The sequence below is a fragment of the Peromyscus californicus genome, unplaced genomic scaffold (assembly GCF_007827085.1).
Source record: "Peromyscus californicus insignis strain IS unplaced genomic scaffold, ASM782708v3 Scaffold_3__1_contigs__length_106647218, whole genome shotgun sequence".
Classification (NCBI taxonomy): Eukaryota; Metazoa; Chordata; class Mammalia; order Rodentia; family Cricetidae; genus Peromyscus; species Peromyscus californicus.
In genome coordinates this window covers 27,592,654-27,608,801 of record NW_026294551.1, presented here as the reverse complement: position 1 = coordinate 27,608,801, position 16,148 = coordinate 27,592,654, and the positions used below count along the sequence as shown (strand labels likewise).

Below are 16,148 nucleotides of genomic sequence, written 5' to 3'. Positions count from 1 at the left end.
TTTCCAGAACGTACTCATTGTATAAGGCATACCAACGTGTGCAAAACCAGAATCACACCCGAACTGGGGCCAGTAAAATGACTCTGCTTGCTGTCAACCGTGATGATGTCCTGAGTTCAGTGTCTGGGACCCACACAATGGAGGGAGAAAACCAGCTCCCGTGCATTGTCCTCCGACCACACACGCTGTGGCGTGGACATGCCTCCGCCCCATGAACACACATACAAATCATAAGTGCACAATTTTAAAAAAATTAAACACCAACCCTTTGCAGAGAAAAATGGAGCCAACCTGTGTCCCTTCCAGATCCCTTCTCTTTCCCACTCTCCTTCTCCATAGGTAATTTGCTTCCCAGATGGATCCTCTATCCTCAGAAGTGTTTGCGACTTCCATGGCATCTGCATGTATCCGTTTATAAATGGGCACGTTTTCCATGGTATGAAACAGATACAATCACATTAGAGACATCCTACTATGCTAGCCCCGCCCCCCCACACTAGTTTTATCCAGCTGCTGTACCGACTCTAATTGACTCACTTCACAGTCTTCATCTTCAGTTCATTCACGTTTCTTTGGGCGTCCCCTGCCCCCCATCCCCAACCATGTGTTCGTCTCAGAGCTCAGAGGACAGCCTCAGGGGTCAGCTCTTGCCTTCCACCCTGACAGGGCATGCCAGGCTGTCTGTCCTTGAAATTCTCTAGTAATTCTCCTGTCCCCGACTCGAATCTCATGTGGGATTGCAGACTCACATTACCCGGTCTGACTTTTATGTGAGTTCTTGGTATTTGCACTCAGGTCCTCAAACAGCCATCTCCCCAGGCTTTGGGGGATTTCTTGGTGTTCCCTAACAGCCCCGTGTACCGGCCTCACATTACTCCATGCCTTGCTCTCTGAGCCCCATGCACCTCCCCCTGGACAGTCACAGGCATTTCCAGAAGAGCACTCAGGCATCCCGTTTCCTTGAGACATATTTTCTTTCATCATCCCAGGACCTCTCATTTCCTGTCCTCCAGACCTCAAACCCAGGACACCCTCTGCTGTCACTGAGCTCAGCCCTCTCTTCTCTAGCTCAAGATTGGCCTCGCCCAGCCCCACCCCAGGTCATCCCTGAGCTATTCCAGTGACCTGTCTCCACTCCTCCTCATATGGCACACACATGCTCTAGACAAAACTCTACTACACCTGCTGAAGAGCCATGTATGGCCCAGGTTGACTGGAAGCCCCAGAGCCTTGTTTGTGAACTTTTTTTTTTCTTCCAAGACAGGGTTTCTCTGTGTAGTTTTGATGCCTGTCCTGGATCTCGCTCTGTAGACCAGGCTGGCCTCGAACTCACAGAGATCCGCCTGCCTCTGCCTCCCGAGTGCTGGGATTAAAGGCATTTACCACCACCACCCGGCGTGAACTTTTTTTTAAAGAGAGGCTCAGCCGGGCATGGTAGAACATGCCTATAATCCTAGTACTAGAGGGACAGAAAGATTGAGTTCAAGACCAGCCTGGTCTGCAAAGTGAGACTGTCTCCAAAATCAAACAGGGATCTGCAAGGATCTCTTAGCAGTTAAGAGTACTGGCTGCTCTTCCAGAGGACAGTGGTTGGATTCCCAGGAGCCACATGGTGGCTCACAACCTTCTTTAACTTCAGTCCCAAGTCATCTGATGCCTGTTCTGGCCTCCATGTGCACCAGGCATACAAGTGCTCCATAGACATATACACAGACTAAACACCTGTATGGGTAAAATAAAATATAAAATTTTTTTAAGAAAAGAAATTTTGTAGTCCTTAAGAGCTGAGCAGAGATGGGATGTGAACTAAACCTTGGTTGTCTGCATCTGCAGGGTCAGAACTGCAGGAACAGGGATCAGGCACACTAGGAAGAGCCTAGATCCCAGCTCCAGCCCTAGTAGACCCAGAGAACCCAGAGCGTCTTGACTTTAACTTCCACAGCCGCCTGTCCCAGTCCTAATTGCTCGCACAACAGGCCAGAAACGGCTCGGAATTCTCTCCCAACCCACAGCTCTCCCCATCTGCTCCATGTTCACCTCAGACCATAGTAGGGTTGGGCAGATCCAGGAAGGAACCAGGAGAGCACGGAAGCCCCTCATCTCCAGCTGCCCCCCTCCCCCCCGCCCAGTTGTGGTAGCTTAGGTGTCCAGGTAGTGGTGAGGAAAAGCAGGACAAAAAACGTCCTGCAAGGATAGCCCCAGGTCCCCCTTGAGTCCGTCTACCCAGGCTCCCACTCCAAGACACTGTTTCCACACCAGTCTTTTCAGGCAAGAGTAACAAGCTCTTCTCTAGACAGTGGGAGCTGGAGGCTCCGTTCAGCAGACCAGGGGCAATGCATTATAGACATTTTCAATTAGCAGTTCACTCTCCTCCAGCACTCAGACCAGGCTCCAGGAAGAGAGGGCGGATTTTAAACAGAGCTTCTCTCCCTTCACTAATGGGGTCAGATTAGAGGGCTTAAGGCTTGCAGGCACTGGGAGAGATGAGCACTTCAGAAAGGTTCCTTGGGTCCCCTCGAGGCAAGCGGCAGCGCTAGAACCCAGAACTCCTGACACAGGGCTTCACCAGCTTCCCTGGGCCCGCCCTTGAAGATCTAGGGTGCTGAACTTTATCTGAGGAGGAGACCTCACACAGGAGGGTGGCAGGCACCCTGCTGCCATCTTTAAGAAGCAACCGGATGGCGAAACATCAGGGAATGCCCCAGTGACTTTCCTTAATCTGGGCTTTCCCAGGGAATGTAGATGGATGTTGTCGTTTAATTATATTATTAACGGCTGTAATTGCTGCCATTTATTACATGCTGACAGCGAGCTAAACAAATGCTGTGCAACGTTCTTGTGTTATCATCTTAGCCTCCATAACCCCGCCCCCTGTCCCCCCCCCCCCGCCCCCCTGCTACAGTAAGGGAAGTTCAAAACAGTTAAGCAGCTTATCTAAGGTCGCCACCGATGGTTAAGTGACCAGGTCATAGTTTGAACCTTAGCACTCTGCTCTGACTCTCTTGGTTTGCACCCACCCTGGCGTTCCTTTTTCCCTGGTGGTGTCTGACTTTAAAAGAAATGTGTGTGAGGGGGGGCCCTGCAGGGGTGAGAGAAAAGGAGAGGAGCCGAGAGAAGGCCCCGGGCTCTGCACCCCTGAGCCTGCGTCTCTGATAGTGAGGGAAGGGCTGGTGATGGGGGTGGTGGAGAACAGGGGTTCACCCCTCGTGATCATTCTCAAAATTCTGATGGGGGGCTTGAGAGATGGCTCCGCGGTTAAGAACGAACACAGCGATTTTCCTGCGAAGGATCCTGGTTCCATTTCCAGAATTCACATTGTGGTTCACAACGCCCTCTTCTGGCCTCCACAGGCAGAGAACACGGAGACAAAACACCCATACACATAAAAGAAAGGTTAAAAGAACCAAAAATAAAACAACCACCAAACTTTGATCTGCTGGCAGTGGACTTGGTAACACACTTTCTAGACCCTTCCAGAGACGGGGGGAGGCAGAAGCCGACGGCCTAACAGGATTAAAGATGCCAAGAGCTTGAGAGATTTGGGTTAAATCCTCCAAATGTGGGCAAATATCTGCCCACCCCAGTTCTGGGCTCCATCTCCCAGTGTGGATAGAGACAGTTCTGCCCCGTGTGCCTGATCTTCTGCAGATGCCCTGCTGTGTCAAGAAAATCCATCGTCAATGAAGGGGAACAGTAAGGTAATGGGGTGAGGGAGAGAGGTGTGTCCAAGCTGTTGCAATGGAGGTCCAAGCACAGGGTTTATAGTTGATGTTCCCCGGGTCTGGACTCCGGGGTGACCTGAGTCACATTACCCCTCCGCCAATGGAAAGAACGTATTGTCCCTCTATGCAAAGAACAGGTCCTCAGAGGCCAGCACGTAGCTCCGGACCCTCCTGCACAAGGTGGTCTAGGAGGGGCGACGAGTCGGTCGGAAGCTTCCACGTGGGGGCGCTGGAAGGGAGTAGGAAGGACGGAAGCAGGGCCCGTTGGTGTCCCCAGATTGTTCTCTAACAACGCTCCTTCTCCGCAGCCGAGACCTCTCATCCGAGCCCCCAAACCCGCCCTCCCCTACTCCGGTTCCTTGGTCCAGGAGGTGAACGAACACTCGAGCCATATGCAGATCCAGGTTCGAATCCCGACTCTGCCACCCATGGCGCCTGGCCTCCTGGAGCCGGCCTGTGCAACGGGCCCACGACCCCCCCCCTCCTCTGGCCGAGTGGGCGCTTGGAAGCGTCGGCTTCCTGCCCGCAGCTCGCCCGCGGGATCTAGTGTTTCCCTTTTCTCCCTCGTCTTTTTTTTTTTTTTTTTTTTCATCCCTCCTCGCTTGCATCTTTTTCTTCTCGGCTCCGTAATCCTGGCCAAACCGCAGCCTTTAGTAATCCTTCGCGCCCACCCGGCGCCCAGAGAGCCTCACCGCTGCCGCGACCCGCCCCGCGGCCAGAGCGCCGCCCCGGACCGGGCCGCCCACACGCGGTTGTTCCGGACCTGATCCTGCGGGCATCGGTCGGTGAGGGCTGTTGCCGGCCTCAGCCGATAGGGGGCGCCGGCCAGCTCGGCCCGTCCTGGGCGCTGCCTCGTTTGGCAGGTGGAGGGCGCTGCCCGCCCGAGTAGTACGTGAGTCCACCCCAACCTGCCGGGCCCCGCCCACCCCAACCTGCCGGGCCCCGCCCACCCCAACCTGCCGGGGCCCCGCCCACACTGTGTTTTTCCCAGAATCTTACCCTACCAGGCCCGCACACGTTTCTCCTCCGGTGGCCTTGTCCTCCTTCTGGCTTCGGTGCCCCAACCCAGCAGCCTCCCGAGCATCAACGTCGCCGCGAAAGGGACTCATCGGCCAGGGCCTCGTCCGGGTGGCCGAGGACACCGGGCGGGGCTGCGAACCGGGTCGCCGGGCCTTCCAGCCCCAGCCTGACCGCAAACCTAGGGCGACGCTGCAAATAGCCGCGGTTTCCAGCTGGTGCCCTGCTTCCCTCTCGGCCTTCCGGACCTTTGGGGTTTTCTCTCTCTTCTCTCCGCCCTCTCATCTGCCCGATGCCTCCCGCCTCGTCCACACAGTGCGCCCACCACATCCTGCCCCAGGCACGGTGGCTCCTTCGCCAGCGAGGTGGGGAGCCTCAAGACCAGTGCTGAGGCCCAGGCTTCCTCTGTGCCTGCGAGTCCTTTACCCAGTCATTCATGAACTACTCGCCCCACCCTAGGAGGTTTGCAATCAGGGAAACTGAGGCTCATAAACTCCTCACGGTCTAAGGTCAATCTGTCTCTGCCTGCAGTGGGAAGGCCATCTTCCACGTGCAGGCCATCCTGCAAGCTCTAATGGCGCTGGAATCCAGAATACTCCTTTAGATCAAGCCTGACCTGCCTGCTGCCACATGTGTATAATGAAGATGGAAAAGTGGTACCTGTGAGGAAGAATGTGTTAAGGAAGATAATGGAAAGCCTAAAACAAGAGGGTGGAGGTATTGGGTGTCTTGCCCATGGGGGCGCTGAGTAAAAAAGACAGGGTGACTTCCTGTGATGGGATGAACCAGGAAATCTGCATTTTAGCATGTGCTGGCATTCTGAAACAATTCCTATTGCAACCCACCCACCAGAGATTTCTGGTGACGAGGTCAGGCACAGTATCTTCATCATCTTCCCATGCAGTCAATAATAGTAATAATAATAGCCGGGCATGGTGACACATGCCTTTAATCTCAGCACTCAGGAGGCAGAGGCAGGAGGATCCCTGATTTCAAGGCCAGCCTGGTCTACAGAGCGAGTTCCAGGGCAGCCAGGGCTACACAGAGAAACTCTTATCTCAAAAAAGAAACAAAAGTAACAATACCAATAGTTAACAGACATTAAATATTGACCTTTCCATACTCTGCTGAATGTTCCACATGCATTATGTCGCTTCATCCTCAGCCTTGTGTTACCCAGGAGGGTCCTATGGTTTACAGGGGTTAAGTTATAGCCAGGGGTCACAAAGCTATCCAACATTGATGCTCCAAGTGGACCCTGGGTCTCTGACCACAGGGCCCTGGTTACAGATTGACAGATGACAGACGGATGGATGGCCAGGCAGAGGGAGGAGCTGAACAGACAGGGACTGAGCATACATACTCAGGAGCTTGGAGTTCAGAGAAAGAAGAGGGACAGGGAGGCACACAGGCTACAAGTAGAGGGGACAAGTGTGGTGCAGTGGTAGGTCATTTTGGCAATAGTGGGACATCACTGAGGGTCAATGGCTGATGTTTGGACTCAGAGGCCATTTTCTGGCAAATCTCAGTTCCCACTTGCAAGAAGCCTCGCTTCTTTAACGACTGGCACCTCCCAGGGCAAGCAGTGGGCTCTAAGCACACGCGGAGGCTGTGGATGGGCAGAGTGCAGAGGAAGAAGAGGTGGAGAGGGAGTGGTTGATGGGCAGTGACATACTGGCCAACCTTGAGAGTGCAGGAAGGGAAGCGCCATACAGCTCACTTCCCATTTCCAGCAGCAGAGATACTGCCCTAGGGGTTGTCCCTGGCAAGCTGCAATCTCCAGGCCCCACCTACGACGCCATTGTGCACCTGTCACAGGAGGGAACCCAGCCAAAGGTGAGGCTGGCATTGCATCGGTGTTAAGCCTTGGGATCAAATGTTGGGGGTGGCGATGGGGAGGTCTAGGCTCTTGATGGGATTGGCTCAAGCAGCCAGGAAGAGAGACAGTTAGTGAAGCAGACCAAAGATGGGATTACCACAGGAAGGAAGCAGAGGAGCCGGGAAGCCCGGAGAACACGGGAAGATTTCCACCCACACTGGACTGCTGAAGGAGGTGGCATCAGGCTGAGGGGCTTCCTGGCCTCCCTGGACAGAGCAGCACTTGCTCACCATGCTGCCCCTCCTTGCCCTGTGTCTCCTGATTGGGCCGTCAGTGTGCAGGACAGCAGGGGACAGAGAGGAACGGACACTCGGCACAGAAGCAGAGTCCTGGGTGACCGTGAACCTGAAGGTACCTTTCTGAGCTGATGACCCATGGCAGAGGGCTGGGAGATTCCTTCTGAGGCTGCCAGGATAGCAGAGTGTACCCCAAACCCTGAAAGGCAGGCTACTCAACTCCCCTGACTGGGGAGGGTCAAGGCCACGAGCCCTGATCTGTCCAGCCATCAGAGGCACTTTCGGCTTGTACATGTGAGAGCAACAATGTGTGCTGTGTGTATAGAAACACTTAGTTAACACCTACAACGTTCCTCATATTGTCCCGACTGTCTATATTATAAACAGTAACTTGTTTCAACTTCATGGGGAAACTACCATTGTTTTCCCCATTTTGCAGATGAGAAAACTGAGGTACAGAGGTCAAGGAGCTTGTCTAAGATGTACTGCTTCAAAAGTATGGCTTCCACCTTAGCTAGGTTCTGACTCTGTATCTGAGCATCAGAGAACTTATTTTCAAGGGACTAACTAGAGCAGGATTACTATTCTGTCTCACACAGAAGAAACACTTTGGTCCCCCGACAAGCACCAGTGTTTGACTATGGTGGTGACTACCAAACTCCCAAGTACTGCCACTGGAAAGAAATCTAAAAGTTGGAGCCCCAACCTACTCTGAGATTCAATACCTCTGACCTAGGCGAAGGCCCTGGCCTTGGAGCTCCAATCCCTGACCTAGGAACCAGGAGGGTAACTGGAGCCCATCTCCCCACAGTCCCAGGATGGAAAGGACACTCAGCTGATGTTGGTGTGTGTTGCTGGGCCATGTAAGGTCCCCGGAAGCTATTAGGATTGGGAGGTTAGGGATGTGGCTCAGTTGGTAAAGGGCTTGTTTAGTACACACGGCGTCCTGGGGTCAATCCACATAACCACCACATAAAACCGCATGGTGGTGCATGCCTGCTGTCTCAGCACTCAGGAGGTCGAGGCAGAAGGATCAGAAGTTCAGGGTCATTCTTGGTTCCATAGGGAGTTCAAGGCCAGCCTAAGGAGAAGAGGAAGATTCAAGATCGGACCCCAGATAAAAACCGTGCACAGACAGGCCTGCTGAGGTGGTCTTCTCTAGTTTGACTAGGGAAAGGTGGGCAGTGGGAGAGGACAGGTCTGGGAGACCTGGGTTCAAGTCTCAGCTTCTCCACGGACTCCTGCTACTCTCAGCCTCAGTTTCCTTACCTGTAGAGGTGGAGGGAGAGAGAAGCTAACCCCTAGCTCATTTGGAGCTGACTTTTTTTTTTTTTTTTTTTTGAGTCAGTGACAGACATGCAATGTGTGAAAGTCCTGTTGGATCATAGAGAACACTGGCTACAGCCATATGGAAGTGTCATCCATTTCACACGGCACTGGCCGCTCTGGCTTCCACCTGCAGTCAGTTAGCTCATCCAGCAGCAGTGAGGAGAGGCTAGATATGTGACCAGAAGTCCTGCAGACTGACTCTGTGGACTGCTAAGTGTCACTACGAATGGGATGATCTGATGGCTCCCAGTTCCCAGGGTGCCCTGCCTGCAGCCACCACTGGGCTTTCTGAGTAAAACAGAATGGCCTTCCTAATGCTTCCCCTCCCCTAGCAGAAACCTGGTGGATAGAAGGGTCTGCTCTATTTAATTCGTAAAAGATCTTTCAAGTTCTTGCTTGAAGGATGGCCTTTATTAAGGCAAAGTGGTTTTCGTGAGCTTTTCAAAGATGGGCCTAAATCTCCAAAGAGACTTTTCTCTGGTTTCTGGCTAGGCTGGGCGACTCCAGCTGGCGACAGCTGCCCCAGCCACTGACATCTCAGGGAGGAGACAGATTGGGAGACTGAATTAGGCCAACACTTAGAAAACAATCGATCATGGAAACAGGGTGTGACAAGTCCCAAACAGCCCATGGGTCTTCCCTGACTCCCAGCTGGATCCCTGGAGTCCTGTGATCCTACACCAGCCCCGAGTCACTGAGCTGTCCCCAGCTCCCAGCCTACAGCCTCGAGGGTGTGGCCTGTCTTCAGCCTTGCTGGAAAAGGCGGTTCCTACCTGTCTCAGTTCAGAGATGGTCATAAAAACGGTGCTCCCTCAGAGAGTCAAGGTCACAGAGGGAGGGAGGTGGGGAGAGAACTTAGATTTACAGCCGTTGGAAAGGATATTTGCCAATTGGGCTAGACTAGAGGATTAAAATGGCTTTTTCCAGGGCAATAGCTCCACCCAGACCCCATGTGGGACTCCTCTCTGGATGCCCAGCTCTGGGAAGGGTAAATCTGGGATAATGGGAGAGAGAACAGCCATTAGCCCTGGTTGGCCTGCTGTTAAGTGAGGTCTTTGTTGGTTTTTGATGACATTTCTCAAGACCTTTGAATCCTGCTTCAGCTTCTTCTGTTACCCTGATCAGGGTTAGTTAGCTACCTCAATTTCCACATATGTAAAATGGACAGGAGTCACACGTTTTGTTTGTTTTGTTTGTTCTTTTCTGAGACAGGGTTTCTCTGTGTAGCCCTGCTATCCTCCAATTAGCTCTGTAGACCAGGCTCAGAGATCCACCTGCCTTTGCCTACTGAGTGCTGGGATCAAAGGTGTGCACCACCACCACCACCACCAGGCACACGTTCTTTTTGAGACAGTCTTACTCTTTATCCCTAGCTGACCTGGAACTACAATAGACTAGTTTAACCTCCAGTTTTGGGCAATCCTCCTGCTTCTGCCTTTGTGTGTGGATGTGTGTGATTGATGGTGGTAGTGTTTTGGCTATGTGGCTCAGACTGACCTTGTTCTCACAATGCTCCTGCTTCAGCCACTCAAATGCTGGGGTTACCATCATATGCCCCCATGCTCAGCTCCATAGTCTTTTTTAAAAAAATAATTTATTTTTACTTTATTTGCATTGGTGCTTTTGCCTTCATGTATGTCTATGTGAAGGTGTCAGATCTTGGAGTTACAGTTGTCAGCTGCCATGTGGCTGCTGGGAATTGAACCTGTGTCCCCTGGAAGAGTAGTCAGTGCTCTTAACCGCTGAGCCATCTCTCCAGCCCCCTTAGCTCCATAGTCTTAATGGTAGTTATAGTTATATTGAAATTCTGACTGAGTGTTTGAGAGCCTGCCCTTTGATCCAGATGGCTTTGGTTCAAGTTCTGACTCCACTTCTCAGTTATTTTTGGACATACTATTTCATCTCCATTACCTGTATATCTTCATCTGTACAATGCTGACAGCAATAATACTGGGCTATTGTCATGAGGTTTGGGTGAGAATTAGTGAGTTACTAAATCAAAGTGCTTGGGACGGTACCAGGAACACAGCAGGTGCAATTTTACATCATCATTAACACAGTGTTTGGGGTAAAATATACAAAAGACCTGTGTGCCAAGCTGTTGTTGAAATGGTTATGGCTCCGCTGTCTCAACAGATCTATACTCTAATGCTAACTCTCGGCTTCTCCAGGGAATCCCTGTTGCCAGCATTGAACTCCAGCTTCAGGAGACGAAGAGCAGCAGAACTCGCCAGTTCTATGGCCTGATGGGGAAGCGGGTGGAGGGTAAGTGGCAAAGGGAGCGGGCGTGGTTCTGAGTGGCTTCTGCAACCCCAAGTAGAGGGTGTTCATGGGATGCTGAGGTCCACTGTCCCTACTGGTCATCATCCAAGCAGGATGCTGTAGGGACTGCCAATGGCAACAGGTATATAGGGGCTGTCCAGCACACGAGGAGCAGGGCTGATGCTTTACACCCTGGTTCCATACCTGGGTGATGGGGAGTGTTGGGAAATGGACAGTGGCATCTAGATGTAAGGCAGGCTTTCCAGCCAGTTCTGTGCCCTTCAAGCACAGTTATTGTGTACCTGAGGGTACTGGAAACAGGGAAGCTATCCCAGAGACAGAGAGAAGTCACACTGGACAGAGCCCAATTTTTCTTGGCTTGCTGTTTTCTTCAACACTGTTGTCCTGAGTAGACATGCTCTAGTTGGCACTTGTGCTGTCCATTTGGAGCACACTGGCTGCATCCATTAAAGTAGGAAATATGTACTTTTTTTTTCCCTCAGACTGAGTTTCTCTGTGTAGTCCTGGCTGTCCTGGAACTCACTCTGTAGACCAAGCTGTCCTGGAACTCATAGAGATCAGGCTGTCTTTGCCTCCTGAGTGCTGGGATTAAAGGATGTACACTTTTGACCAATGGTTTCACATCAGAGAATCTTAAATTTGTATGAGAATGTCACGGGAGCCCTAAGATGTTTGCACCACAGGAGGGTTCATTGCCAAGTTGTTCATAACAGCAAGAATTTGCAAAACATAAGACAACCAGTGGGGGAAAGGTCAAAATATGGAACATAAGTGGGACATGATGGCACATGTCTGTGATCCCAGCACTTGGTGGGTGGACACAAGAATATTAGAAGTTCAAGGTCATTTTTGGCTACATAGTGAGTTTGAGGACAGCCTAGGCTACATGAGACCCTGTCTCAAAAAAAAAAAAAAAAAAAAAAGAGGTGGGGGGAATCGGGGAGATGGCCCGATTAGTAAAGTGCTTGCCACTCACGCATGAGAACCTGAATTTAGCACTCAACACCACATGAAAATCTAGGCAGCACACCTGTCATCCTAGCACCGGGGAGGTAAAGACAGGATGATACTGGGGACTTGCTGGCCAGCCAGTCAAACCGAATTGGTGAGCGTCAGGCTCAGTGAGAGGCCCTGACTCAAAAAAGAGTGGACATTGATTCAGGAAGACAATTAATGTTCACCTCTGGCTTCCATTTATGTACGTATGTACACACACACACACACACACACACACACACACACACACACACACACACATTAAAAAAGATGAAGCACTAGTTAGGCATGGGTCTCAATGGTAAAAGAGGTGTGTTTGCCATTTGTAAGGCCTGAGGTTTAATCCCCAGCACAAGCAAAACAAACAAAATACTTAAGCAGGCTGGGTATGACACATGCCAGTAATCCTAGCACTAAGAAGGCAGAACAGGAAGCTCAGTACAAGTCCCAGGCCAGCCTAGACTACATGGTAAGACCTTGTCTCAAAAACTTTTTTTTTGTGCCCTTGAGCACAGCAGAACCTCACCATGGCCCGATCACTATGTCAACAACACCCCCATATGCCCAGTAGGTGACTGAGGTTCTGATAAGAACTTTCCCAAGGATGCCTCCTGGCTGATGCCAAGTCCCAGTGATGTCAATCTCTGCATGCTCTACTGCCTCCTATGAGCACATTCTCACTGTGACACAAGGACAATGGGGTTCCTAGAGTCCCTGTGAAAAACCCCTCACATCTCTCACTAAGCCTCCAGGGAAGCAGTTCAGTCTTCATCCCTTTCTCCTTCCAGGGACACGTCCAATTCAGCCAAGGGAAAGAATGGGTGAGTGCTACCCTGGTCTACCCTCAGCATGCTCCTGGGGCGGGGCACACTGTGCTGGCCATTAGCTACCCTGGAACAAGCAGTGAAGTTCTCTGGGGGCATGCCTGGCTGGCACTGTGGTACCATTCGAGGGCTGCTGTGACTTGACCAGAAGATGGATTTTCTGCTTATTTCCCCCAAAGGGTGGGATATGCTTGCCCTGGGAATGCCTGCAGGGGTGGGAGACAGGGCCAGAGCTTCAGAATTACCAGAGTTAAGAAAATGAATCAACCAGGAAGAGCTCAGAGATTCAATCCCTTGCCCCTTGAGGATGTTAGAACTGCAAATCCAAGTAGGCTTTATTCTACTTAAGCCCTTTAGCAGAAAGGGAATCACAAGAGGGGTCAGATTACACCTGTAATCCCAGCACTTGGGAGGTTGAGGCAGAGGGATTACAAATTATAGGCCAACCCGGACTACAAAGCATGAACCTGTCTCTAATGAAACAAAACAGCACAGCAAACACCAACTTGTTCCCACAACTCCTGAATGCTGTGCGCAACAGGCCTAGCCCCCTCATGCCCTCTGGGGCCATTACTGATTTCACTGCCCCATCCTTAGTAGCTAACGTGGGCCTGCCCCTCCTGAGCAGACAGCTTGTCTCCATGTTCTGGTGGTGGTGGTCCCCTCGGCACACTGCATTGTGCAGTCCTACCACGTCACATGGCTGTTGTTCCCAGCCTGGAAACTCCACACAGAAGACCCAGGGCTTCAGTCACTCTGCATCCTTAACACTCAGCCTAGTTTCTGAGCATGGAAATATTGGTGAAAGGTCTAGCAAGAGGGAGGATTTGATGAGCAGAGCCATGGATGAATGGACGGGTCCAGGGCATTCCTTCACCTCCCGAGTGAGAAAAGCTGCAATTGGAAGGCCCAGCTCTACCCTGCCTGTCCTTATTCCATGCCCAAGGCAGCCTTCCTTTCCTGTTCCTCTCTTCTCTACCTCTTTTCCTCCCTCACCAGGGTATCAGCTGGGACGAATAGCGCAGGACCTCCTTGGTGCAAGAGGTCTGTCCATAGAAGGTAGGAGAGGGCATCTAACGGGTGACAAGAGCATCATGGGAAAACGGCCCGGCGTCTGCTGCCATCAGACAGAATGGGCTCCTCCTATACCATTCTATCCAGCAGAAGGGTCCATGGGAGGCAGGAACTGAGTTACAAGAGATGGGAGAGGCTCCTTCTGGTCTGCTGAGTACTTGTGTTTGTGTGTGCCACAGTATGTATATGGAGGTCAGAGGTGAACTTGCAAGAGTTGGTTTTTTTCTTTCATCATATGCCAGAGACTCAACTCAGGTGGCCAGGCATGGTGATGAGTACCTTTACAGGCCGGGCCATTTCGCCAGCCCTGGTGAAGTTGCATCTTCCCTAGCCCACGTCCTCTAGGTTCAGTGGAGCCCATCTCCTATCTTTGTCTGTCTGTAAAGTCCTAGTTGTTGATTCCTAGGTCGGGAATTTAAAGAAATTCTTAGTCAACAATTGTCATTAAGTGGTCCCTGAAGCCAGGCATGAAAATAAACAATTCAGGCTGGGGGAGGAGCAGAGAGCTAGTGAGCCATCACAAGAAGTGCAGCAGATCCAACAGTGGTCGGATGCAGGTCACACTGAGCTAGCTCCAGTTTCCATGTCCTGCCTGACTTCTGGCTCCTCCCTATCTTTCCAGATAGAACATTGGCTATTGGGAAGACAGACAGGAATGAACTCTCCCCTGAGATTTTCTCAGGGTATGAGTCTTCCAGAGAGTCTCTGGAATTCACCCCGATATTAAGTTGAAATAAATGTTCTACATGCATGGGGTGAGGTGGCTGCTTACAGACACCATTTTCCAGGGATAGAAAGTAATCTGTCTTAAGCCATACAGTGAGCTAGTAACAAAACCAGTTTCCTGGTCAGTGGCAGTTCCATGTCCTCAGGAAATTCTTTCGGGCTTTAGGATACCATTCCCCTTTCTGTGGATGATGAGCGAGGGTTGGCTGGAGACGTGGCAGATAAACCTGTAATTTCATTGCTCTAGGAACCTGCAGACAAGAGACACACCACCAGAGTGCAGGGGCTGGAGCAGTGGCCACAGATGGCCTCCGGAGTCAAAGAGGAAGGCCAGACTCTCTCGATCACCAGCCACGTGTAGCATTCTCCCTGGGCACAGAAGAGGATGACCAGGGTTCAGAGTGAGCCCTAAAGGACACTTCCCCAATGATGCCATGCCCATCTTTCCCTGAACATCACAGCTGAAGAACCTCAGGCCAACAGTCCAGTGTCTTCTGTCCTCAGCTCGGGCATTTCATGGCAAGCTGCACTGAACCCTGCATTTCTCCCAGGACTCTTGACATCAGGTAGCAATGGCACACAAAGCAGTGTTGCCTCACAGCTGGAGTGACCCAGCTCTCCCTTGCGCCCAAGCTCTCGTGCCTATGTATTACAGGGTAAGCTTCACACCATGTATCCTATGCCCAACATACAGTGGGGCTCAATAAACGAGTGAGCAGTAACAAGCAGCTTCCTTGGCCATATAAGGCAGAGGGCAGGATCTCAGAATAGCAGATTAAGATTACCCATCCGCAGGTGGGAAAAGATCCTGATGGGGAAGGCACTGCGTGCATCTGGGGGTGGGGTCAGGGGCCTCTTCTCCTTAGATTCCTGATGACCCGCCATCTGGGCTGATGATATGGCTCAATGGGTTAAGGCACTTGTTGCCAAAACCGACAACTTGAGTTCAATCCCCAGGGCTCACAAGGTGGAAGAAAAGAGCAAACATTTCCAAACTGTCCTTTGACCTCTACATGTGTGTCATGGTATGTGTGTACCAACACACACACAAAATAAAGCTAAAAAAAATAATTTTTTTTAAAAAGAAGTCACCCTCTATTCCCGATTACAATTTGGTCCTAGGTCACTCATCAATCTTCTTGTATAAAGTGGCCCCTTCAACTGCTCGTCCCCATTCAGGGTAGAGCTCCAGAACTCCAACCTCAGAGAGCCCCAAACTAGCGGGGGACACCCTCTGCCTGTGACAGCGGACCCTGAGATGTCTAGAGACATCAGAAGCTAGGTATGATGGCATTTATCTGTAGTTTCAGCTCTAGGAGGCTGAGGCTTGAGCCCAGGAATTCAGCCTGGACAACATGCTGAGACTATCTGAGAGGGAAAAAAAGATGCTGTTCCAGTGAGATGGCTCAGAGTAAAGCGCTTGCTGCCAAACCCGTGCGATCCCCGAGACCCACTCGGTCATGGAGGAGAGAGCCAATTCTCAGCCCTTATCCTCTGATGGCCACACCTGTGCTGTGCTTTTCATACATGTATGTACACACACACACAAATGAGTAAACGTAATTTTTTTTTCTTTTTTTGGTTTTTCAAGACAGGGTTTATTCTGTGTAGCCTTGGCTGTCCAGGAACTCACTTTGTAGACCAGGATGACCTTGAACCCACAGAGATAAGCCTGCCTCTGCCTCCCAAGGGCTGGGATTAGAGGCGTGCGCCACCATACCCAGTTAGTAAGTGTAATTTTTAAAAAGTCCCTTAGTCACAATGAAATCCAAGGGGAAACACTGGAAATGAGATTGGTAAGGGGATGGGGAACAGCTCAGCCAGCAAAGTACTTGCCATGTAACCATGAAGACCTCAGAGTTTGATGCCCAGAATTTATAAAAGCTTAAAAAAAAATGCAGGGCAGTGGTGGTGGTACACACCTCTAATCCCAGCCCTTGGGAGGCAGAGGCAGGCTTATCTCTGTGGGTTCAAGGTCAGTCATCATGGTCTACAAAGTGAGTTCCTGGACAGCCAAGGCTACACAGAATAAACCCTGTCTTGAAAAACCAAAAACCAATCA

At 51.2% G+C, this 16,148-nt stretch overlaps 1 protein-coding gene across 1 annotated transcript; it reads left to right on the top strand.

Annotated features, from left to right (window-relative positions):
• Nucleotides 1–4,708: 4,708 nt before the first annotated feature.
• On the top strand, nt 4,709–14,561 carry Tac4 (tachykinin precursor 4). Its single transcript, XM_052759032.1, has 4 exons — nt 4,709–6,969; nt 10,355–10,448; nt 12,251–12,283; nt 13,286–14,561. Exons 1-4 carry the CDS (start codon nt 6,850–6,852, stop codon nt 13,474–13,476), a joined length of 438 nt encoding a protein of 145 aa, XP_052614992.1. The 5' UTR covers nt 4,709–6,849; the 3' UTR covers nt 13,477–14,561.
• Nucleotides 14,562–16,148: the final 1,587 nt, after the last annotated feature.